This window comes from Natator depressus, chromosome 25 (assembly GCF_965152275.1).
Source record: "Natator depressus isolate rNatDep1 chromosome 25, rNatDep2.hap1, whole genome shotgun sequence".
Classification (NCBI taxonomy): Eukaryota; Metazoa; Chordata; order Testudines; family Cheloniidae; genus Natator; species Natator depressus.
In genome coordinates, this window is record NC_134258.1 from 7,758,544 (window position 1) to 7,784,833 (window position 26,290).

Here is a 26,290-nt window from a genome sequence, read left to right on the forward strand (position 1 = left end):
ATGAGTGGCTGCACATCCCCCTCCACTCATCCAAGGTAAGTGCTAACAGCCAAAACTGTTCTTGCTCTGTAGCTCAGAGATACAGGCTGGCCTGTTGTAGGGATCTCAGCTACAGAACCCTGCCCAAAGACGTCAGCTGGAGTCTCTCTGGGGCAGGCCCCACCCAGTCTTTTAGTCATGTGATGAGAGATTTGATCACTGGGGCCTCCCTTTCTTCACTAGCTTTTTCCTTTCAGGGACATTTTTCTTGCTGACAGGTTTACTGGGCAATGATGTGAACTTGTCCTTGGGCCTCATTTTTCCGCTGGTGCTGTGCCTACAAAACGCCTGCTGAACTCACCTCTGAAAAAAGAAAAGGAGGACTTGTGGCACCTTAGAGACTGGCAAATTTATTAGAGCACAAGCTTTCGTGAGCTACAGCTCACTTCATCGGATGCATAGGGTGGAAAATACAGGGGGGAGATTTTATATACACAGAGAACATGAAACAATGGGTGTTACCATACAGACTGTAACAAGAGTGATCAGGAAAGGTGATCTATTACCAGCAGGAGACATTGACAGAGCCAGAAGAGTACCCAGAAGTTACCTACTACAGGACAGGCCCAACAAAGAAAATAACAGAACGCCACTAGCCATCACCTTCAGCCCCCAACTAAAACCTCTCCATCGCATCATCGAGGCTCTACAACCTATCCTGAAGGATGACCCATCACTCCACAGATCTTGGGAGACAGGCCAGTCGTTGCTTACAGACAGCCCCCCCAACCTGAAGCAAATACTCACCAGCAACCACACACCACACAACAGAACCACTAACCCAGGAACCTATCCTTGCAACAAAGCCCGTTGCCAACTGTGTCCACATATCTATTCAGGGGACACCATCATAGGGCCTAATCACATCAGCCTCACTATCAGAGGCTCGATCATCTGCACATCTACCAATGTGATATATGCCATCATGTGCCAGCAATGCCCCTCTGCCACGTATATTGGCCAAACTGGACATTGGCCAAACTGGACAGTCTCTACGTAAAAGAATAAACGGACACAAATCAGACGTCAAGAATTATAACATTCAAAAACCAGTTGGAGAACACTTTAATCTCTTTGGTCACTCGATTACAGACCTAAAAGTGTCAATTCTTCAACAAAAAAACTTCAAAAACAGACTCCAACGAGAGACTGCTGAATTGGAATTAATTTGCAAACTGGATACAATTAACTTAGGCTTGAATAAAGACTGGGAGTGGATGGGTCATTACACAAAGTAAAACTATTTCCCCTTGTTTATTTCCCCTTCTACTCTCCTGCTGGTAATAGCTCACCTTTCCTGATCACTCTTGTTACAGTCTGTATGGTAACACCCATTGTTTCATGTTCTCTGTGTACATAAAATCTCCCCACTGTATTTTCCACTGTATGCATCGGATGAAGTGAGCTGTAGCTCACGAAAGCTTATGCTCTAATAAATTTGTTAGTCTCTAAGGTGCCACAAGTCCTCCTTTCCTTTTTACGGATACAGACTAACACGGCTGCTACTCTGAAACCTGTCACCTCTGAAAATCAGCCTATTTGTGCCGGGTTGATCGTGTGCAACTATCCCAGCTGATACATAAAAACAAGGACACTAAAAATATCTGACACTAGACAGTGCTATAAGCTAACAGGCAACGAGCCAATGGTTGGAAGTTGAAGGCAGAAAAATTCAAATGATGTGCAAATGAGGGTAATGAGCCATTGGATATGATAGATCCACAAAGGGATGTGGCACATTCACCGTCACATTGTTGGGTTTCATGTAGGAACCACTGGATGAGATTGTCGGGTCTGCATTATGCAGGAGGGTGAACTGCAGTGTTGCCAGCGCTTGCAATTTTATCACGAGTCTCTTGACATTTGGTACTTTTCCTAAAGCCCCAGCTCCTGGCAGCATGTGATTAGCTGAGAATCTCAGCTGGCATTTAAATACAAAATACGTTTTTAACCCTTGTGGATGCAGAGAAAAGCTTGAAAACTCGAACTCCCTAAGCAATGACACCGGGCGACAAATAAAAAGCCCCCCCCCCCGAGTTTATTTTGGAAAAGGTTGTGATTTTTCCAGCCAATCTCACGATTTTTCCTGCCCTCATGGTTTCTAAGCAGTTGGTGTTTGTAGCACTGAGCCTGTATGATCGTGATGGTTTCTCTGGCCTTAAACATTGAGGCAAATGAAATCAAACGAGCCCCACCCCAAAGAGGTAGCAGGAGAAAGTTCGAAAGCACAAATGAGCGCAGAGTTGCTGTCTCTATGAGGCCAGGGACACCTCATTTTTCTTTTGAGTGTGATGTTCTGCTGGATTCTCCTCCTCTCTTGCACCATATAGATTCTGTTCCAGAACTGGAGGCTCAACCTCATCCTGGCATTTAACCAGCTGCAAAAGCCTCAGACGCAGCTCAGCCAGAAACGCGGATGCTATTGAAGGGCTGATGTCTCAGTCTTTGAAAAGCTGCTGTTGTCTGTTTCACATAGTCAGCGTTGGATTCCTGGGATTAATCAAACTGCAGTGGGTCTTGGACACCTCTTGGTTTGGTTTGTTCCCAGTGGTGCTCAACATGCCAGGTTTATGTTTATTATGTTAATACCGTGGGGCTTCATCCTAGATCAGGGCCCCAGTGTGCTAGACTCTGAACAGATACAGATGAGAGAGTCCCTGCACCACAGAGTTTACCATCTAAATAGGCAAGACAGACAAAGGGTGAGGGAGGAAACAGCGACAGTCAGAAACACCTCACCCGAGATCACGCAGCAGGTCACTGGCAGAGTCTGCCATAGAACCCAAGTGTCCTGCATTCCAGCATCTGGACTGTCTGCGGTGTATCTGGCACATCCCAAGTGACAGGAGTTGAACTCCTGCTGAGGAGCTATGCAACAGGGTAGCTGGCCCGGTAAATGAAATCGGGCCCAGCTCCCCAGTTCCAGTCCAGGTGCACCCTAGTTTGGTGTAATGAGTGGGTGGGGCTGGACCAGGGAGTTATAAATGGGAGACAGCCCAAAGGCAAGCGAAGAGTCCAGAGTGAAGAGCTGGGGGTGTCTAGAGAAGCAGAGAGAGCTCAGGAGAGCTGGGCTGAGAGTGTCAGGGAGGGGACACCCTCGGAGGAGGGAGCGGTCAGAGTTCCCTAGCAAGTAGTGGAGCCAGTTCAGGAGGGTGAAAGCGGTAGGCAGTCAGAGGCGGGGTCACCCACAGATTTCCCCAGGCCAGAGAGGGCTGAAGGCTGACAGCTGCAGAGGGAGATGCCTGCTGGCTCTCTGGGCGCTGAAGCCGAAGGGCCTGTGAGAGCTGAAGGCTGGGGAATGATAGAGGTGTGACCCCACTGGTGAAGAGCTAGAGCCTAACTTGAGCATGAGCTAGGCAGAGAAGCATCCCAGGGAGAGGGGCTGGGGTGAGGTGCAGTAAGAGACTCCAGATCCATACCTGAGAGGTGAGCATGGTAAGAAATGCCAGAGCTCTACTCGGGGGTGGGGGGGGGGGACTGCTGGGACTTGAAGATGGACTGTACTGTCTGGACTGTGCTGGGGAAATCTCAGTTGTGGTGGTGGGACTTCTGTAGTAAGTTAACCCCACAAAGGGCTATTTATACTCCAGAAACTGGCTGCGTATTATTGGGTTTTCTGCAGGAGGGAAACTGAGGCAGGGGGCTGCTTGCAGGCCTACCCTGAGGTCCGAATGGGTGTTCTGGAGGCAACCTCCCTATGACCAGCCTATAGCAAAAGGACTACACCTACCAGACAAAAGATGACCCAAGAGATGTGGGCAGGGTTATCAGATAGGTCCAGGGACAAGAGTCACCAAGAGGCTCAGAGACTTCCCGAGCAGTGGAAGAGTGAAACTTAGTGGTGCTGGATAGCAGCCGTGAAACTGACTGGTGTCTCGCACTGTTTGGCAAAGCTACGCGCAGCAACCTAACCAGGCGAGCTGTCTGACCACAAACTCCGGCAGACCGCACTGTCTTGGTTTGCCCAGGGATCATGTGTGGCAGGTTTTCGTCCTATCGAGGAGGGCTAGAAACCTAATGTGTTTATAAAAAGAAACCTTAAATTCTGCAGAAATTGGGACCATCGCTGGGTTCTGGGTTTGTACCAGACGGAGCACAATGGGGCCTTAGTCCTTACGGTGGCTTGATTTAGGCACCTTCACTCACCATGGGGAGCTTCCCACTTGCCACTGATGATGAGAATTCATTATTTATACTGCGGTAGCACCTAGGAGCCCCCCTTTATGGACCAGGCCTCCGTTGTGCTAAGCACTGTCCGAACACATAGCATAACGCTGGTTCCTGCCCCAAAGCCCCTACAGTTGTAGCTGTGATGCTGGCCGACCAGGTGCCAGCGCATGCCAAGGTCCCCATGCCTTAGTGGGACGCTGATGAATGCGTATCTGGAATCAGTCTGGCTCACCTGTGTGTTAGTATTGTTGAAACAGGTATTAAAATGATTAAAATACACTTAGCGTTTAGACCTTGTTGAACGCTTGGAAGTTGCTGCCTGCATTCATCTCACTTATAACATCTGTAACCCATAGTGTAAGGTAATATTTCAATGGATATATTATAAGCCTCTGTGATAGTGTAAGTCACCAGATAGGAGAGAGACATTAACTAGAGTGCTGATCTCCAACAGAAGGTTTTATGTTCTGGCCAACTAGGAAGGCCCATCGGTGCTAGACAAACTATTGTGGAACATTAAAGAAGACAAAAGACTTTATTGATTGCTCTTCCTCCCCCCACACCCTCCCCCCCACACAGATGAGTCATGCAAGTGAATTCCTCCCATCAGCTGAGTTTGCAGCTCAAAGTGAAAGCGGGAAGAGAATAAAAACCCCTAACAATAAGAAACTGTATCTCTAAGCTGCTTGGACTCTGGAGGTCAACATTTTCTAGGCATAAGCAAGAGGTCCCCAGCTGTTTATCCTGGGTTAGCCCTAAAGGACCTATTGAGTAAGCTTATTATAGAAGCTTCTATTACCTTTTGAACTTAAGATTGTAACTCATTTGTGTATCCATGTTCACCTGCTTTAACCTTGTAAACAACTCTTCTTTCCTTTTCCTATTAATAAATCTGTAGTTAGTTTATTATAGGATTGGCTAAAAGCATTGTCTTTGGTATGAGATCTAAGGTGCAATTGACCTGCGGTAAGTGACTGATCCTTTGGGACTGGGAGTAACCTGAATATTGCTGTGTACGGGACCATTTATCACAAAGGCAGGCTTACCTGGGTGGCAAGACAGATCGGAGTACACCAGGGGACTGACTGTGACTCCGTGTTAAAGCTGTCAGAGCACCTGAGATGTTTACACCGGCTAATTGGTTGGTGAAATCTAAGTACACCACTCACAACCAGTTTGGGGTTTGTGCCATGGTTCTAACCAGTCTGCCCTGAGGCTGGTGCTCATGTCGCTGCAGGACAGCTTGACAGGCGTAATCGACACCGAGGAGACAGTTGGATTTTCTCAGCATTCCAACGCAATTCAGAACGTGCTGCTGCAATAGACGGCAGTGTAGTAACGGTATCTGCTGCCTTCCTATTGCTTTGGCATCTTTACTTTTGCCCCTGTTGAAATCAAGGCGGGGTTGCTTTTGATTCCGACAGGAGCGGGATGGGGCCTTCGTTGTCAAATGGCAAATAACGTACAGCTGCCAATTCCTGACGGGTCTTTCCACTTGGTGGCATGTGACCATGGACAAAAATCACAAAAACAGGCCAAGGGCCAGATCCTTCCCACATTGGCCTAGCACCATTGAAGTCCATGATAATTTGCTGCTGAGTATCCAGCTCACTTTCTCCTAACACAGAATAAGAAATGTTATCAAAATAAGGAAATTCCTAATGCTACCGTCTCTTTCTGCTTCACTGCCTAGATCCCTTCCTGGTACCCTTCTGAAATAGATTTAAAGAATGTGGGGGGGGGGGAAGGAGAGGGGCGCCATTTCAGATTTTGGTGGGGTGGAGGGCAACTTTAACTGTGATTCCAGAGGCTACTTAGGCACTTGAAACCTCTAGTTTTTTTGGCAGATAACTTAGCAATTAGCTGGCAGGAGCACTGTAGCTAATTCCTATATAAAAGAAAGAAAATTAAAGAAATATTAGATCCACTCAGCTCTAATACTAACATGTTCTGACATCTTGTGGCAAGTCACTTAAGGGACACTGGTTAGGTTTAAGATTTTAATGTATTTTCTTACTTTGTTATTAACTCTGTCAGGAGAGAGACCCCGTCAGGACTTCTGGGTTGTATCTCAGTTCTGGGAGGGAAGTAGGGAGTAGTGGGTTACAGCAGGGGGCAGATACAGCTGGGTTCTATATAAGAACATAAGAACGGCCATACTGGGTTAGACCAATGGTCCATCCAGCCCAGTATCCTGTCTTCCGACAGTGGCCAATGCCAGGTGCCCCAGAGGGAATAAACAGAACAGGGAATCATCAAGTGATCCAACCCCTGTTGCCCATTCCCAGTTCCTGGCAAACAGAGGCTAGGAACACACAGAACATGGTGTTGGATCCCTGCCCACGCTGGCTAATAGCCATTGATGGACCTATCTTCAATGAACTTATCTAGTTCTTATTGGAGCCCTGTTACAGTTTCGGCCTTCACAACATCCCCTTCACAACATCCCCTTCCACGGGTTGACTGTGAAGAAATACTTTCTTTTGTTTGTTTTAAATCTACTGCCTATTAATTTCATTGGGTGACAACCAAGTTCTTCTGTAATGGGAAGGAGTAAAGAACATTTCCTTATTCAAGTTTTCCACACCATTCATGATTTCATGGACCTTTATCATATCTCCCCTTAGTCGTCTCTTTTCCAAGCTGAAAAATCCCAGTCGTTTTAATCTTTCCTCATAAGAAAACCGTTCCATACCCCTAATCATTTCTGTTGCCCTTCGCTGTACCTTTTCCAAATCCAATTTATCTTTTTTGAGATGGGGCAACCACATCTGCACGCAGTATTCAAGATGTGAGCGTACCATGGATTTATATGGAAGCAATATGACATGTTCTGTCTAATTATCTCTCCCTTTCCTAATGATTCCCAATATTCTGTTCGCTTTTTTGATTGCCACTGTACATTGAGCAAATGTTTTCAGAGAACTCTCCACAATGACTCCAAGATCTCTTCCTTGACAGGTAACAGCTAATTTAGACCCCATCATTTTGTATGTATAGTTGGGATTATATTTTGTCAGGTGCATTACTTTGTATTTATCACCATTGAATTTCATCAGCCATTGTGTTGCCCAGATTTGTGAGATCCCTTTGTAACTCTTCGCAGTCGGCTTTGGACTTAACTAGCTTGAGTAACTTTGTATCATCTGCAAATTTTGCCACCTCCCTGTTTACCCCTTTTCCCAGATCATTGATCATCGTTGAACAGCACAGGGCCCAGGACAGACCCCTGTGGGACACCACCATTTACCTCTCTCCATTCTGAAAAGTGACTGTTTATTCCCACGTTTTGTTTCCTATCTTTTACCTGGAATGCCTGGCAATGCTTTCAGGATCATTTTAGGATCCTTAATTTAATTTAATTTAATTTAATCACCCTGGCTCTGTTTATAGAATCATAGAATATTAGAGTTGGAAGGGACCTCAGGAGGTCATCTAGTCCAACCCCCTGCTCAAAGCAGGACCACTCCCCAATTTCTGCCCTAGATCCCTAAATGGCCCCCTCAAGGATTGAACTCATAACCCTGGGTTTAGCAGGCCAATGCACAAACCACTGAACTATTATAAACAAACTTCCTGCAGGGCAGAAGCTGGGAGCAGCGCAGAACTCGTCACATATCACACACAAGCTGTGTTGCTGTTAAGAGCCACGTCTGGGGCTAGGGCATGTGCTGTGAGCAGACCTCAGGTAAGAAACTTGGGGGGGGGGCAAGACCCCCCCCAGCACCCACTAAATGGCGCCCCTGAGGAAGGAACACAAACCAGGAACCAAAGGTGGGGGTACAATGGCAGGACACCTGACAAGCCAGTTGTATTGGCAGGAGAGAAGAACATAAGAACGGCCAGACCAATGGTCCATCTAGACCAGTATCCCATCTTCCGACAGTGGCCAGTTCCAGATGCATCAGAGGGAATGAAAGGAATAGAGCAATTATCACGTGATCCATCTGTGACTGGGTGTATAAACTCTGCTCTAGAACTGAAGGGTTTAGAGGGCAATTCTGGGCCCAAACGACCCCGCCCAGCCACACCTGCAAAGCATGCTCCAGGTGGAGGTGAAGCTTAAAAGGAAGCCAGACCACTAGGAAGGGGGCTGAGAAGGCAGGGAGAAGGACCTGCCTTGGGAGCTCCTGAAGAGGCATGCTACAAGAGCCTCCTTTTGGAGAAAAGGACCCTACCTGCTGGGCCCAGACAGACTGAAGGCACAGTGTGTGTGTTTTTCTATTACCTTTTCTCAACAGATTGTAAAACTTGGACAAGAGAGGGGTGGAAGTGGACCAGGGAGGGCAGCCTCAAGGTGCTCCTGGATGTTGGACCTTTGCTAACTCCTACAGGGTCCTGGGCCAGAGCCCAGTGGACTGGGAGGGCCTGGGCTCCCCTACCAAACCCTTTCCACATTAAGGAGGTCCTGACCCCCTAACCACTAGATGATGCTTCCAATGAGCACCTACCATCTCATCACCTCTTGTCATCCACTCCCAGCTTCTGGTAGCCAGAGGTTTAGGGACACCCAGAGTATGGGGCTGCATCCCTGATCATCTTGGCGAATAGCCATTGATGGACCGATCCTCCAGGAGCTTATCTCATTCGTTTTTTTAACTCAGTTATACTTTTGGCCTTCACAACATCCCCTGGCAATGAGTTCCACAGGTTGTCTGTGCATTATGTGAAGAAGTACTTCCTTTTTTGTTTTAAACCGGCAGCCTATTGATTTCATTGGGTGAAATGGGGTGGACCTCTATTATCTTGGGACAGAGGGTCTGGCACTCTGCACGGGTGTCCCAAGGCTCTATGGGATAAAGGCTTGGATTCCTCAGAGAACCCTGGGACTCTGCATGGTTAGCAGGTCATGACTAGATCTGTGCAAATAATGGGTTTGTCAAGTCAGAAAAATTAAAAATTGGGGTGAACTGAACAGAATTTTTAAAGATTTACAATTTAAAAAATTTAAGAAATTTTTGAACTAAAAAAAAAATCAAAATGTTTCATTTAGAAAACATTGAAACAATATATTTTGGGGTTTATTAACAACCAAAACAATTCCGTGAGACCGCCGCAAATTCATGAAACACTTTGATGTTGCCAAATTTGCATTGTTCACCCCTCCCCAAAAAAGCGTCTGTTCAAAAAATTTCACTCCGTTCTAGTCCCAACACCAGACCAATTTACATGAGACTGCTGCTCCCTTCTCCCAGAGGCTACGGATTATCTGTGCCAACTTTCATTTGAGTTACTTTCCACCCCCTTGCCTCACTCCACTAGCTTTTGCCCAGCAGGGTGGCATGATCCCTGATAAGCAGCACAGTTATCAGTCTCACGCTCTTGTCTCTCCTTATGTCTCTGGATAAGGCCTCTGTGAGGCCTTTTTCCTATCCCAGAAGAAGTTGCTTGGCCCTTAGCCCCTGGAGCCCTTGCCCCCATGTGCTCTGATTCTGCAGCATTTACAAATCTCCTGCAATCAGGGCTGCAGAGGGCCCCCTATCCCAGGGGTGATTATTTTATGGGATGTTTGAAATAGCTCACGGTTAATGAAGACTCCCTTGTCCCAGGCCATTTGGTTGTGCTCAGAGATGTAACAGGAGCCTATTGGATAACACAATGTGCCGGGTTCCCTGGGGTGCAACCTGGGACTGTGAGACCACTGTGCCCCCTTAACTCATTATCATGGGTTGTCTCTCACAATGCCTTACTGGTGACAAGCAGCAAACCCCTCCAGGTGCTATTACCACTCAGTACAATCGCATGTGGAGCCCAACACCCGGCTAGATTGCATGAATCCCAGAGACACTCACGAAGCACATAGAGAAAGGCACCAGCCAAATCCACCCCTGCTCCCAGCCTTGTACCTCAGGAATATACTATCTTGCACTGCTCAAGACTCTTTCTTGAGCAATGCAAGTTTGTTAATTGATTTATCTCTTCATCAATGGAAAGGCTGGACATACATCAGCCTTTGTAACCTGAGCAGGTTTACCAAGCACTTCAGTCAAACTCACTGGTAAGGATAAACATTAGAATAAGTTTGTTGATTACAAAAGATAGATTTTAAGTGATTATAAGTGATAGGGAAAAAGTCATAGTAGTCACCAAAAGAAAATAAAAGATAAGGACGCAGTCTAAATTCTCAACCTTATTAAATTAGACAATATCTGAACTAAGCAGTTTTTCTCACCCTACTGGATACTGCAGGTTTGTTACAGTCTTTCATATGCAGGCTCTCCCTGTTAGCCTGGGGACCAGTCTCCTCAGCTCCAGCGTTCTCATTGCCTTCAGCATGGGTAGGAGAGGAGAAAGGGGATGGAGGCCACATCGTTTTTGTCCTATTTTATATCCTCATTCCATGTGCATAGAGAACACAATTCCAGGTGTGTCTGGTAGGCATTGCTAAGTCACCCGGCAAGGTTGAGCAATTCCACTGGTGTGGCCTTGTGCAAGCAAGTCATTGAATTTTAACTCCCTTACTTGATAATAGCTGTTTTTTTAGTTGTTCAATCCCTGCCTGGGCATTGGTTACATCCCTTAGTGTTATTTCTGGGGAGCTAATATCTGGGCGATTCCCAAATTTACAGCATATTTTAGTGACAACCATACAACGCAATCTCATAACTTCATATGCATGAATGATATCCATATTTAGATGGAACAATGGGTTTCAGCAGATCATAACTTTTCCCATGGTACTTTACATGGGATGCTTCATATGAAATATCACAATTATATACGGGGGTTATAGGGCGCTCCCGCGAGGGACAGAGTGTCACACACATTCTTCCCTGCAACAAGGGGCCTGAAAGGAGACTGTGTCTTGGCCATAATCCCCAGCCTCTTCCTGACAGTTCCTTCCCAAACAGAGCAAAGCAACTTTGGAGAAGTTGGTGTCCATCATTAGCTTTGCCATGCCCAAGTCAATGAACAAAGGGGGAACGATTTTTTCCTTAGATATGCAGACATCCTCAGCTGAGTAGAGACGCATGGGGCCTGATTCTCCATGGCTCTGCATCTCTCCTAGTCATTTACACCAGTGAACAACATGGGCAGAGCACAGAGGCTGCATGGTCCAGTGGTTGGAGCATGAGCCTGGGACTTGGTTTCAATTCTGTGCTTTGCCACAGGCTTCCTCGGTGACCTTGGGCAAGTCCCTTAGGGCTGATCTACACTAGAAGTGCTAGAGCGGTGGGTGAAGACCCTCTATACTCCCGAGGTGTCGTGAGGATAAACATGTCAAAGATTATGAGGGGCTCAGACATGACGGGGACCAGATAAGTACCTTTGCTAGAATGTTACCAGATCCAAATGGTAGTGCGTGGCAGATCTGCAAGCAGTGCCCAGCCTCAGTTACCCTCTTCCAGAATTCCCATGCAGCAAGCTATAAATCCCCTGTGTGGGATTAATTTAGTCAATTTCCTGACTGCTGGAAGGAGCCCTTGTTATCTCTCCAGTCAGTTTGCTGGGAAAATGGGTGGTCTGCGTTACTTTCTCGGTTACCTGGCTCCCATCTGTGCAGTATCTGAGGGGTCCTGCATCGTGGCTCGTCAAAGGAGGCGAGTGCGAGGATGGTCCTCCTTCCCCCACAATGTCCATTCCGTGTTTCCCGTTATACGGGAAGGCCAGTATCCTCCTTCCCGCACATGTGTGAGTTCTCCCCATGTGCTCCAGGGCCATGCAGAGACAATGAGGACGCTGGGGCGATTGATACAGATGAACCATCTATTCTGGTTGCTTGAGGAAAGGCTATCAGGTCAGTAACATACGCTCCGGAATGTCTGACTCCCAGTCCCCATGCTGCAACCACTAGGCCCTACTCCCGAGCCTCATATACCACCAATCCCCTCACACATGGGGCGAGTCCCACCGGACACAGCCTCACCATCCAAACTATCTAACAGTCAGTCTCAAAAAGACAGTTCCCGCCCCAGGGGCTGCGAAACTGCACCTCCCTGCATGTTGCAATTTGGATGATGCTGTTCGGCCTAGTTCCATATGTTTGAAGGTGTCTTTTTTTTTTTCAACACCCACCAAAACAACCCTTGATTAAAAAACTCGTGCGCCCTCCGGGAAATCTACGGAAAGGAACCAAATTTGGGAACAGAATTTTCTCTCAAGCTCGTGGCACTGTTTGCATACACCCTGTGATTGCACTTGGGTGTATTCTTTTTGCTTTTCTGGACCACTGTTTTGTAAAACAAGAAGGCCTGTTTGAAAGGAGAGAGGGGGCTAAGCCACTGGAGAAACTGAGCACTTAGAAAGGGGAAGCAAGCATGCTGCTTCCTAGCAATGCTCCCCCGATCCTGCGCTCTTGTTTAATAAATGGGCCTGGCATTTACAGAGTAATTCTCCACTCCCTGGCAGCCAGTCCTCTGAAGTCCAGGAATCCAGATGTTTCACTCGCTCGAATTTCTTCATTACATCGTTTTTGGGCTGTGGTGTCGGTTTTCCCTTCCAATAATGAACTCAAACTCCGTGGCTCAGTGTTGCAAGCTCACTTCTCTTTTCTTTGAGTCAAGAAACTGGGAGCTGCCAGTTCTGGGAGCTTCGGGTTAATACAAGCTTGTTTTCCTGGTGGAAAGCACATGGCCCGTGTTTGTTTGTGCATGGGGCATTCATTACACCCTGCTTTATTCTCAGATCCCGTTGCTTATAGTGTCATTAAAATAAGAGGGTTCAGTTGATCCCTTGAAGGTTGCATTGCCATTTTGGGCATCCGTGCAGGGAGCTATATTGCTGTTGGACCAGCTAAGTCAATATTCATAAATCGTAACCTAGGGCATTTATTTTCCCTGCGCTCCTAAAGCCTTGGCAGCTGATGGAAAACCCAATCCAAAGGGCCAAATAATTCACTGTGCAGGTTCCTGAAAACTTCCAAAAATAGCCGGAGATGTTTCTAGCTGGTCCAATCAAACCCCCCACCCGATCCTGGTGAAAATCTCCTCCTGTGTCCCAACTTTCAGGGAAAGGGAAAAACCTCACACTTAGCAGGACTCCAATAATAAATGATAATACAAACTATCCCTCCTTAAAACTCCCTCTGTTGTGACGGCTCCATAAAACTTGACCATGGCTGTGGAGCTCAGCTGTTCTCAGTGGTGGCAGATGGCGGAACAAGAAGCAACGGTCTCAAGTTGCAGTGGGGGAGGTCTAGGCTGGAGATGAAGAAACACTATTTCACCAGGAGGGTGGTGAAGCACTGGACTGGGTTCCCTAGGGAGGTGGTGGACAAAGCCCTGGCTGGGATGATTTAGTTGGGGTTGGTCCTGCTTTGAGCAGGGGTTGGACTCGGTGACCTCCTGAGGTCCCTTCCAACCCTAATCTTCTATGATTCTATGCTGCTTATCACTCTGTTCACTGTTACCTGAGCTCCCTCCCCTGCCTGTCAGATCCAGTCTCTTGTATTAGTAATACAATAATAATCATGATCATTTATATTGCAGTAGCATCTAGAGGCCCCAACTCAGATGAGGATCCCATTCCTAAGGGAAAATAGAGCTAAACTTGCGTCCTGGAAGTAGTCCAATTGGACTGTGAACTTCTGTTAAGCAAGTCTTTGGGGCCTGAATATTTTAGAGTCCCGGGCCATACTGTGCACTCACACACCCTAATCGGAGCTATGCAGTGCTTGGTGCTGTACAAACATGGACAAACACATGGTCCATATTCTCAAGCACTTGCCTTTTGCACGGTGTCCTCCACACTGCATACCAGCCACTACGCCAGTATAAATAATATTGTTACCAGATCAGCTTAATGCACCGTGCAAATCGTAAGCACTTTGGAAATGGGGCTGCTTTCGAGAGTGAACTTGGAGAGGCCAGGTGTGCGCTGACAGTGTTGAAAGCAAACACTTACAGGCGGTTTTGAGTTATTCCATTAATTCCTTGGCAATTTTTTTTATTATTTCAGGGTATTTTTTTTATATATATATAGACTTGGAAGGATTAGATTTTTATCAGTAAATGTCAATAAATGTTGATTTCCCTGGACACACACAAACTGATGGAAAAAAAATATTTCCATCGATAATAATAGCAATGTACAGATAGGCAAAGTAAGAAAAATGCGGCTTGAGAATTGATTGAAGTTTGATTTATGACTAAAATTTTGATATATGAGGTTGACTGTTTGGTTTTAAACAGTTGTAAAGCTTTAATTTTTCCTGCAACTGTGAAAATGTAACTTGATAAAAAAGTTTGAAACATGCTTTAAAAGCCCCATGATTCTGCACAAGTGTGAGCATTTAACTAGATCAAAAGTGTTTTTAAAATGCTTAAAAATAAACACTGATGTTATCCGCTGAAATTCTAAAAAATGAAAATTGAATTCTGCCAAGCCTATTTTTACAGTCGCTGTTGAAATGATCATAGCACAGAGCTGGATTTATGAGAGAACAAAGTGAATTTCACTTGGGAAAATAGACAGTCTTTTGCATCTACATTTTGCCGTTGATTGACACGGAGGTTTGGCTTTGTGTCTGGTCTGGCTGCTTCAGACTCCATGGTCAGATACACCCTAGAGTCTTGGCCAGATACCCACTGGAATGGCTTGCTGAATGCATCGTGGCTCAGTGTATCATTGCCTGAATTGGCTGGCTGTAAGTGAAGCTGTTAAAAACCTGGTGGCTGGTGCCTATGCAGAAGGAGATCTGGAGTTTACAGCCAGGAGAATCACAGCTCTGCTTCTGCATAGAGAGCCTGTCTCACCATTTAAAAATAACCCGAGCCTGAGAGCAAAATGAGCCATCATTGGCGGGATTCTCCATCGCTCTGCACCTTGTGCCACAGTTTACATTGGACCCAAGCGGGTGTGAAATGCCACCACATCAGAATGGTGGCATCGTACACTCACTTTGCAGAGGTGTTAAATGACTCCATGAGCTGCAGGCAACAGGGAATCGGGCCATGGTGTTTGCAGCAGGACTCGACACGGGAAACGAGTTCAGGGGTTTTTTTCTCTCACGTCAGCACCATTTTTCAGACTAGACAGCTCCTGTAACGCTCAAAGTATCCCCAGGACAGTGGTGGTTGGTACCCATTTTGCAATGGTGTAAATAACTCAGTGGGCTAGATCGGCTGGTGTAGTTCCACTGAAATCAAGTCCCTGAGGATCTGGCCCAGCAATGTGGAACAACAGAGAAACAGGCCCCTCTGTGCACTGAAGTCTGAGAGACCTTTTCACTGCTCCTTGCTGTACTCTCCTAAGGAGTCTTATCACCATTACCACAGAAGCAGACCATTGGCCAAGCCCTGGCAATGGATGCACCATTCACTTGGACGTTTTCTTGCTTAGCTGTAGGCTTCACTTTTTAGGAGGTGGCATCAAACTCCCTCTGCGGAGCTCCCTTCTAAGTGTCACAGGTGAACCGCGTCAGGGAAAAACACTGGGCAGGGGACCCACCATGGCAGCGAATCACAGAGCCTGGGTCTACAGAGTCCAGCTTGCGCTATGGCATTAGAACCACCCATGTAGACGTTCCGGCTCTGGCTGGAGCTCGGGTTCTGAAACCCACCCCCTTCACTGGGCATCAGCTGCAGTCCAAGCTGGAGCGTCTTCCTGGCTATTTTTAGGGCCGTAGCACAAGCCCAAGTCTGTAGACCTGGGCTCTGAAACTCGTTGCCTCGCAGGGTGTTTTTTGCTGTCTAGATGTGCTCTAAGTCAAGGGTATGTCTCCACTGCCCACTAAGCCCAGGCTCTGTCTCGCGTTTGAGCCCAAGCCCCTCTTCCATCCACACACAAATCAGTCTGACTCAGATCAGCAAGCACGCAGGGCCCAGGTCGTAGGACCCTGCAGTGGGGTGGAGGGGTCAGAGCCTGAGTCCTGCTGTAACTTGGGTCCCAGCCCTGTCATTTTGCAGTATGGACACGGCTCAAGCCGCAGACCTGAGTTAGACGGTCGGTGTACTGACATATGGCTGGGGACTGACTGGCTAAGCAGCAGTTCTGCAGAAAAGGACCTGTGGATTACAGTGGATGAGAAGCCGGATATGAGTCAGCTGTGTGCCCTTGTTGCCAAGAAGGCTAACGGCATATTGGGCCGCATTAGTAGGAGCATTGCCAGCAGATGGAGGGAAGTGATTATTCTCCTCTATTCGGCACTGGTGAGGCCACATCTGGAGTATTGCGTCCAGTTTTGGGCCCCCCACTACAGAAGGGATGTGGACAAATTGGAGAGAGTCCAGCGGAGCACAATGAAAATGATTAGGGGGCTGGGGCACATGACTTACGAGGAGAGGCTGAGGGAACTGGGTTTGTTTAGTCTGCAGAAGAGAAGAGTAAGGGGGGATTTGATAGCAGCCTTCAACTACCTGAAGGGGGGTTCCAAAGAGGATGGAGCTCGGCTGTTCTCAGTGGTGGTAGATTACAGAACGAGGAGTAATGGTCTCAAGTTGCGTTGGGGAAGGTCTAGGTTGGATATTAGGAAAAACTTTTTCCCTAGGAGGGTGGTGAAGCACTGGAATGCGTTACTTAGGGAGGTGGTGGTATCTCCCTCCTTTGAAGTTTTTAAGGTCAGGCTTGACAAAGCCCTGGCTGGGATGATTTAGTTGAGGATTGGTCCTGCTTTGAGCAGGGGGTTGGACTAGATACCTCCTGAGGACTCTTCCAACCCTGATCTCCTATGATTCTATGGCCACATCAGCAAGGCTGTGAAACAAGGGTCCAGCAATTGTAAGCTTGGGTTTAAAATGCAGTGCGGAGGCTCAGGCGCGGGCTTGGAAACACCAAGTCCATGAGCCTGGGTCCCCCAGCCCCATGTTTCCAATGCAGTGTAGATATCCCCAACCACTGCCTGTTGTGGGCTCCTGTCCAGCCCCCAGGGCTCCGCTGGGCTGGCTGTTCCCATTGCGTCAGTCGAGAGGAGACCCCAGGCTGTAGCTTTGTATATTCCACTCCAAAATCGACCACTCAGTGCTGAGTGGGGTCTTCCTAGTTAGCACATACAGCTGGCCGTAAACAACCCTTTTCAATCGTAACCCATGCGGATTTGCCCAGAAGGCCTGAGGGTTGGTTACAGACTGAGCTTGCACAGGGGAAACTCACCGTTTCTAACCCAGGTAATAGCCCAGGGGCGGCTCTTCAGAGGTTAAGATGCGGCTCCTTGTACAGGCACCCACTCCGGGGCTGGAGCTGCCGGCGCCAACTTTCCAATGTGCGGGGGGGTGCTCACTGCTCAACCCCTGGCTCTGCCCCCACTCCACCCCTTCCCGCCCCCTCCCCTGAGCCTGCCATGCCCTCGCTCCTCCCCACTTCCCCCCAGAGCCTCCTGCGTGCCACAAAACAGATGAGCGGGAGGAGAGGGGAGGGAGAGGGAAGGCGCTGATCGGTGGGACTGCCGGTGGGCGGGAGGCGCTGGGAGTGGGGGGGAAGGGGGAACTGATGGGGGGCTGCTGACGTGTTACTGTGGCTCTTTGGCAATGTCCATTGGTAAATTCTGGCTCCTTCTCAGGCTCAGGTTGGCCACCCCTGGAATACCCCATCCAGCTGTCTGGGGATCTCCACAGCCCCGCGAGACTGATGTCATTGCAGGTCTCTTGCATGTACTTAACTGTATGCCTGTGTCCTGCCTTGGACGTGAAATCTGCAGTGTGGTTATGAAGGTAGACGAGGCACTGCCAGTGAGCCAAAGAGCTGCCACTGAAAGAGGGTCCTCCCGTCCTACGTGGGATTGCAGCCACTCTGCTAAGAACCGTCCAGGGGATGGGAGCAGAGCTCAGGTCTAGTATACTTACTGCTGCCACAGTGGGAGAATGGACTGCAGGATCCCTCACCTTCCTTCCTGCCCTACATGGTTGTGGCTCTATGCAACAAGGGTTCCTTTCCTGGCTCTGCCACCCACCTCCAGCTTCCCTTCTCTGTGCCTCAGTTTCCCACTAATGAGTCTCCCCTCCTTGGAAAAGCTGCATTTGTGACAAGAGCCACCTGTTAGTAGCGGGCATCTCCTCCTCCTCCCCGTAGTCTAATTAGACTGCCAGCTTTTCAAGGCATGGGCTGTTTGTTGCTATGTGTTTAGGAAGCAGCTCCTCTGGTCTGTATCTGCCCCTCTAGGTCCTACTGGAATACAAATACCAGTGGAGCTCCGTGGTGACAGCTACAAGGGGACGAGGTGTAGGGGACACCCAAGAAGGTGGCCGTGGGGAGACAAGCTAGCCGGTCTCTGGGATTAGAGGTGGTTTGTGCTGCTCTGGTCTTGCAGAGCAGTCCCTGTGCACCAACCCCCTGCAGAAACAGTTACCTTGGTACCACTGTGCTCTATGCCCCAGCTTTGCCTCCCCCTGTCCCCAGAGCACAGCCTAGGCTGTGAGGTTGAGAATCCCATCAGAGGAGGGTCTGATGTAACCCATACCGGGCAGGATGGATTCCCAGAGCCTCTACATCGAACAGCTCATGGGATCAAACTGAGCAAAATTCCAATATCCTGTCTGGGTTTCTCGATCCCGGCTAGAGGGTTTGGGGAAGCTTGGAGGATCCTGCAGAGAGAGAAACCCAGGATTCCTGCTGGGAAAGCAATTACATTTTTCGAGTGTCTGTTGTCTGGATTGCTGCAGTAAAATTTAGTTTATGGCCAATACGCTCCCATAACAACCCCTATCAAACGGCTGAAGTCCAGGCCCTATTCCTCCACAGTTCTCGCCTCTACCACACAAGCCGACAGAGTAACTCCATTCCCTGGCAGCAGTAGTCTGCCTTTACCCCCTATGTGGGCCAGCCGCTGGAGCGTGGCAAAACACACACTTTATGAGCAAGCTGCACTGTCCAGCCAGGCCCCCAAGTTTGCCAGAGGGCGTGCGTTTGAGAAGCTGATTTACACACCCAGAGGCCTTTTGCTGGCACCAAGAGTTGGGGGTGGGGGAACTGCAGGAGCTGATTTGAGAGGCTGTTTGTGAAAATACAGCCCACATCTCCGGGAGGGGGTGCGGGGGGGGCGTTTACAGGATCTACCGCTCGCAGAGTTTTAAACTGCCTCCCCTCACGGCAGGGTCTGAGGAGCCCCATGAGGAGGAGAACCCAGGAGACAGTGAGCGTCTCTTTGGTGGCCATTGGCAGGGGCCACACAGAAAGGGGGATCAATCCTGATCTTCCACATTTCCTCCTCTGGCTCCTGCAGCCTGAGCAAATCACAAAGCTGCCTCACATCTCGGCATTCCTTCCACTCTGCTCAGGCTTCCCCGGCCAAGCTGCGGGGGGGGTGCGCTTGTAAAAACTCCCCTTTCTTTCTCTCCTGGGTCTTCCCATCAGCAAGCTGCCTGCTGGAAAGAGGCAGAGAGGTGCTCAGACACTACTGACTCAAAGGTTTTACACACTTTTCCACTCAACCACAGTTTAAGCGCCGGTTGCCTCCACAGGGCTGCGGCTTAGTAGCTGGTGTGCTGCCCTGTGGCTGGCAGGAATATCCCGGGAGTGACTGTGCTTAGAAAAGAAGTCAGATGTTTTCAAAGCTGCTGCTTTTCTGCAGGTGCAGTTTGCTCCCATTGTGTTCTGTAGCGGGGTGGACATCCGGAGGGGTTTAAGATAGCCCTGGGAGAGAGCTGGGGCAGGGGAAGAGCTGGGCTGATTGGCAGAGCAGCTGCAACTGGGGGCCACGCCCCACACAGACCCCGCGCCCGTGGGCCTTATAAAAGCCAGGGAGGCAGGAGGAGGAGTGCACTCTCCCTAGCTTCTGAGAGGGAGGGACGGACGGACGGACGGACGGACGGGACGGGACGGGACGGGACGGGACGGGACGGACGGACGGACGGACGGACGGAGGGACGGACGGACGGACGGACCTGGCTGCAGGGGGTCTAAGCAGCGTACCTAGATTAGAGCAGGGCTGGGGAGGGCCAGCCAGGAAAGCCCAAAGCTGTGGCCTACCATTAGGCCCAATAGGTACTGGGGTTGCAGCCCAAGGTTAGACAGAGGCAGCAGGTCCAAGCCCAACCTTGCCGGTGATGAGTGGCTCATACTGCAGCCCGCCCCAGGGTGCGGGGGCTAGCTGGTGACTGGCAGGAGCCTACAACTGAGGTGAGGTAGGGATAGTGAGTGGGTGGGTGGGTTTCCCTGGGAGGGGGAGACCCAGAACTGTGGGGGTACTGCCAGGGGGCAGCCCCCAGTGGAAGGGGCACCAGGGTCCTGGGAGGGACATGGGAGCCAGGAGCAAGGTGAGACACCAGCCTGAAGAGGGTGCTCTGGAGGCTGGGATGGTAATTCCCGGAGATGACCAGCAGGGGGTGCCGCCGGTGAGTCTGCGCCCGTTTACAGTTGGTTTTTCTAGTATCTGAGCTCCTTCCAGTCGTGCGTTAAGTCAGGGGTTCTCAACCGTTTTCTTTCTGAGCCCCCCCCCCCCCACGTGCAATTAAAAATGCCATGGCCCCCCCCTGTGCCACAACAACTGGTTTTCGGCGCGTACAAGCCAGGGCTGGCGTTAGGGGCAGGGCAGTTCCCCGGGGCCCCACGCCACAGGGGCTTCCGTGAAGCTAAGCTGCTCAGACTTTGGCTTCAGCCCGGGTGGTGGGGCTCAGGGCCCGGGGCTTCAGCTCCATGCAGTCAGGCTATCTTTCTACCCTGGGCCACTGCGAGTCTAATGCTGGTCCTGCTTGGTGCTTCCCCTGCCCCCCTGAAATGGGCTCATGGCCCACAGGGGCCCCGGAACCCTGGTTGACAACCACTGCATTAAGCCATGTGACAACACCCCTAGTGCTGCCTACACGGGGTCTTAGGGGCGGTTTAACTGCATTGCCCAGGGGTGGGGATTTTTCACCGCCCTGAGCGATGTCGCTGGGTCACTTTAATGTAGACCTGCCCTGAGACCATGGACTGAACTCCCCCAGGAACAAGGGACCATCACAACCCTCCCCACTTTCCAGTCCCATGCACGAGGCTCATTTTTTTTGACCTTGCTTCTGAGCTCTAAACACAGAACAACAGGTGCATGGGCATACCAGATCATGGAGTGCTTTGAAGAGAAGGACTGAGACTTTGAACTTGATTCAATAGCTCAAAGGGCCAACCCCCTGCAGGGTGCTTGCAGGCTGGAGGCAAAACCAGGGTCCTGTTGGTTGGGGTGTTTTTTTTGGTTTGGTTTGGTTTTTCTTCTTTCAAGAGCTGGGCACGTTCCGATCGATATGTATTATATTCAGCCAGCCTGAAATCCACTAGCACAGCAAGGAGATGCATTCTGGCCTGAACCTTTTTAAAGTTCTGCTCTGTATAGGGTGACCAGATGTCCCAATTTTATAGGGACAGTCCCGATTTTGGGGTCTTTTTCTTATAGGCTCCTATTACCCCCCTGTCCCAATTTTTTTCACACTTGCTGTCTGGTCACCCTAGCTCTGTACAGTTCAAACATTGGTAATTTGCACCCCAGAGGTGGCTGCATTTCCCTGCTGGGCGAGGTGGTCCCTCTGAATGCAGCTTCTCATCACTTAATAAAGTGTGTTGGTGTTAGAGTTGCAAACTTTGGCATGAAAGGGGCTTTCGGTAATTTGGACGTTACCCTTGCATGGCTCTTGAGGTTATGTCCCATCTGGGCTCCCATTCCTATTAGCCCTAACGTTAGGGTCACCTGCTGCAGAAGATGAAGACCAAGTAAGGTCGTAGATGAGCCAAAATTATCTATCAATCTAATCATCTCAGGCTCTGCGCAACCAGGTGGGCAAAGAAGACCTTCCTTCACCCCCACACCAAATGAACTTCAAGGGGGCCCAAATTATTGTCAGGAAGGCCAAAATATGTAACATTATCCAGTGCTGGGCAGTGGAACAGCTGCAGATTGGAGAGTCTTCGTTCCTTAGTTAAATTATAGATCACAGCAAAATATTGACACACTTGTCTGATTTTTTTTCTTTATTAAACTGTTAAAATCCAAGCATTCCCAAAGATCTAACTAGCCCCTGGACTTCTGATTGGTTTATTTTTTAACTGCAATATCCAGGGGACCCAAAATACCCACTTGCCCCCTGCTCCACCATAAAAGGACCCTAGAACTGGCCTTGATCTATGTATCTGTCTAGCATCCACCTGCCCCTTAATAGTTCAACCAGGCCTAAAAATTGCTCAGCTTGGAAGCCACAATGCCCCATGAGCCCCTCATCCTTCTATTCACTACCCCATTATCTTCCCCCTCCAAGTAATCCACAAAGGGTTCTTTATTCCTAGCCCTCATCAGCTCATTTGCCTGCCCTCTGGTTCTTACAGTACCATTGTGTGTTGTCAGTCTCCAAGGGTGAAGCAGGTTTCAGAGTAGCAGCCATGTTAGTCTGTATTCGCAAAAAGAAAAGGAGGACTTGTGGCACCTTAGAGACTAACCAATTTATTTGAGCATGAGCTTTCGTGAGCTACAGCTCACTTCATCGGATGCATACTGTGGAAACTGCAGAAGACATTATATACACAGAGACCATGAAACAATACCTCCTCCCACCCCACTCTCCTGCTGGTAATAGCTTATCTAAAGTGATCATCAAGTTGGGCCCTTTCCAGCACAAATCCAGGTTTTCTCACCCTCCGCCCCCCCCACACAAACTCACTCTCCTGCTGGTAATAGCCCATCCAAAGTGACCACTGTCTTCACAATGTGTATGATAATCAAGGTGGGCCATTTCCAGCACAAATCCAGGTTCTCTCACCCCCCTACAAAAACCACACACACAACCTCACTCTCCTGCTGGTAATAGCCTATCCAAAGTGACCACTCTCCTTACAACGTGCATGAAGATCAAGGTGGGCCATTTCCAGCACAAATACAGGTTTTCTCACCCCCCCCCCTTTTTTTTCCAAAAAAACCCACACATTACCAGCAGGAGAGTGAGTTTGTGTGTGTGTGTGTGTGTGTGTTTTTTTGGAAAAAAAAGGGGGGGGTGAGAGAACCTGTATTTGTGCTGGAAATGGCCCACCTTGATTTTCATGCACATTGTGAAGAGAGTGGTCACTTTGGATGGGCTATTACCAGCAGGAGAGTGAGTTTGTGGGGGGGGGGGCGCGGAGGGTGAGAAAACCTGGATTTGTGCTGGAAAGGGCCCAACTTGATGATCACTTTAGATAAGCTATTACCAGCAGGAGAGTGGGGTGGGAGGAGGTATTGTTTCACGGTCTCTGTGTATATAATGTCTTCTGCAGTTTCCACAGTATGCATCCGATGAAGTGAGCTGTAGCTCACGAAAGCTCATGCTCAAATAAATTGGTTAGTCTCTAAGGTGCCATAAGGGTGAAGCAGATCTTTCCTGACTGTTTCAAACTAAGATTGAGTTCCTGCCAACATCCTAGACCGGCCATAACCACAGCTCCAACAAACTGGTCCCCTCCCTTCACTCCCAGAAGCTGCCTTTTGTTCTGCTACCTCTTCCTCATTCTGCATTTCACAGCTTCAGATTTTTGAAGCTAGTCAGCCGAGGACCGGCAGAGGGGTGTGGGGTGCATGGAACAGCCAATTCCTGGTGCAAAGTCTACGCAGCTTGTAACAAATGCAGGCATGTCTCTGTACAAAGAAAAGTAGCAGTCTTGGCTAATTGCAACTTAACCCGCAGGAAATGATCTGCACTAAACACAGCAAACTGAGCATGTAACTCCTAGCGGAACCACTTGGCCAAACCAGGCCTGGTCTGGTAGGTCTCTGTCATTTGCAAGGCCCGGCAGGCTTTGCAGAAGTGGATGGTCCAGGAACTTCGCTCGGACGGTTTTAGCCATGTTCGCCACTGGAAGTAGCGCTGGTAGCGTGCTGGGTCCTTGTCCAGCTCCTGGAGATGCTGGGCCAGCCCTTGAGCATTGGGAAAGTCATCAATGTGAATAAAGGCATCGGAGGGCAGAAAGCGCTCGTAGTTTTTTCGGGGGGGGCCGCAGACAACAGGCACAGCCCCTGAGCCCAGGGCATTGTTCCAGAGCTTCTCGGTGATGTAGTCCTCATGAAGCGAGTTCTCAAAGGCCAGGTAGAATTTGTACTGGGACAGGATGGAGAAGTGCTTGTCCCGGGGCAGAGACATGTGATGGCTGCCGTATATATCCACGTGGAGGTATTTCTTCAGCTCCTCATAGTACTGCACCCGGCGGGAGGCTGGGTTCCAGTTACTCACTGCCCAGGCCACCAGCTTGGACTTGGCTGGGATGCTGAAGTTCTGGGGCTGGCTAAGGACCTCCAGCCACCCGTAGGGGGTGAAGATATCAGAGTCCCTCCGGTAAGACATGGTCAGGTTGAAGAGGTTATCCATGAAGCCCAGGTTAGGGCTGTGGCTGGGGGACTCCAAGTTGAACCAGATCCAGTGCTGGGAAGGAGGCCGTGGGGCCTGGGGTAGTTTCTTTGGGCTGGAGCACACATCCCTGTGATGCACAATCACTGCATTGGCCTTGTGGTACCAGCTACGGTTGGCCGTGATGTGACAGTCCCGGATGCCAAAGAGCTCAGAGCATTTTTGCAGAGCAGCACGTTGCCCAAAGGGCCAGGTCCACAGGAGGATGGTCAGCTCCAAACCAGCCTCTGGAGCTGTGGAGTTGTTTCCAGGCTGGACTGTGACTGAAGAGGGATTGCCAGCCCAGGCCTCTGGGCCAGGGTCCCTGGAGGGCCGAAGGTAAAGAAACAAACAGAAGGCGGTTACCAATTGGGAGAGAATAAAGATTAGGAGGTGCTTGCAGGGTGGGTTTTTCTTCTGGTCGCTGAGCGGCATTGCTGGCCTGGGAATGCAGGAGACACCAATAATGGCATGATTAGTGATAGCAATAACTGAACATGGTGGGGGTGGGCGGGAAGGAACAATGCCAAGAACTGGCAAAGCATGTTAGAAAGTGTTCCCCCCAAATCTGAAGCAACGTGAAGCAGAATCACTCGCAGACTCACACCAAAGGCAGACAAGTTCTTTGGCGCCCCACACCAACCTGCCCCCGCTGAAATAACCTCATTTAGGTATGATGCTGCCCTTGTGGCTGGGAATTACCCAGAGCAAACTGGGTTGCCCAGAGAAAACTGAAATGGCTAGTCCTTTCCAACCACTTAGACCTCGTCTACACTACAGTTTACTTCGGTAGAACTTACATCTCTCAGGGGTGTGGATAATCCACACCCCGAGTGACACAAATTACCCCGACCTAAGCGCCGGTGTTGACTTAGCTTCCGCCTTTCGTGGAGGTGCAGTCATTAAGCTCTCTCCCGCCGGCTTAGGGTGTCACCCCCACAAGCGCTACAGTTGTGTAAATGGAGCCGGCGCCTCAGGACAGAAAATGGAGATGGCCACCTCCAGCTGGCAGGAGGGATTTAGGGAGGCATCAGGTAATTCCAGGTTGCAGTTTCACCCGGTTCCTCATTCAAAGTACAGTGGGAACACCCACCAGTTTAGATGTGACTGCCACCCCTTTGGCTGACACACCAGGAACTCCCAGAGCTAAAAGCGTGAGCTGAGGATACCAGGCGCCATAGCTGTCTGCTGTAATACAGACTCGCCGGTGGGTTACATAGGATCTTCCAAAGGCCTTGGGGTTTCCTTCACCGCCGCCCACCTCAGTTATTCCTCAGCCTTTTACTCCACTTTTCACCTGTCCCTTTTTTAGAAATTCATTTGCATAACAGTACAGCAGCAAGGAGTCCAGGATTCATGGTGCTATCTACTCAGCCCTGCCATAGTCCCGTCCCCGAAGAGCTCACACCAACACAGATGCAGCAGAGGAGAGGAAACAGCTTGCCCAAGGTCATAGACCAGATGGCTGGCAGAAGTGGGAATAGGACCCAGGGATCCTGCCACCTCAGCCAGTGCCCCTAGACCCTGGACCAGACTGCCTATGATTAGAGAATTTACCTCCCAAACAGCATTCCAGACAGCAGTGAAGAAAGCAACTCACCTCTGGCTTCCGTCCTGACAAGTTCCTGAAATGACTACAAGTGCTCTGGTGAGATGAGTTGAAGCGGCAAGTGGGATAAGAGAAAGCAAGTGACGCAAAACAGAATGAGGAGGGCAAAGTTACAGGGAGTGGATTTCATGTATCTCTGGGCCAATTGTTTACTGTATGCCGATCAGCTGCAGCCAGAACAAGGTCCCCAAGAAATAAGTCCTGCCCTCTTTGAACATCCACACCCCAAGCCCTTTCGTAACAATTGTGCCCAAGACTGATTTGTTTAAAGTTAATTGAGCGCTGA

At 49.4% G+C, this 26,290-nt stretch overlaps 1 protein-coding gene across 1 annotated transcript; it reads right to left on the reverse strand.

Moving 5' to 3' along the window:
* Positions 1 to 23,741: 23,741 nt before the first annotated feature.
* On the reverse strand, positions 23,742 to 24,830 carry LOC141977761 (3-galactosyl-N-acetylglucosaminide 4-alpha-L-fucosyltransferase FUT3-like). Its single transcript, XM_074939423.1, has one exon. It carries the CDS (start codon positions 24,828 to 24,830, stop codon positions 23,742 to 23,744), a length of 1,089 nt encoding a protein of 362 aa, XP_074795524.1.
* Positions 24,831 to 26,290: the final 1,460 nt, after the last annotated feature.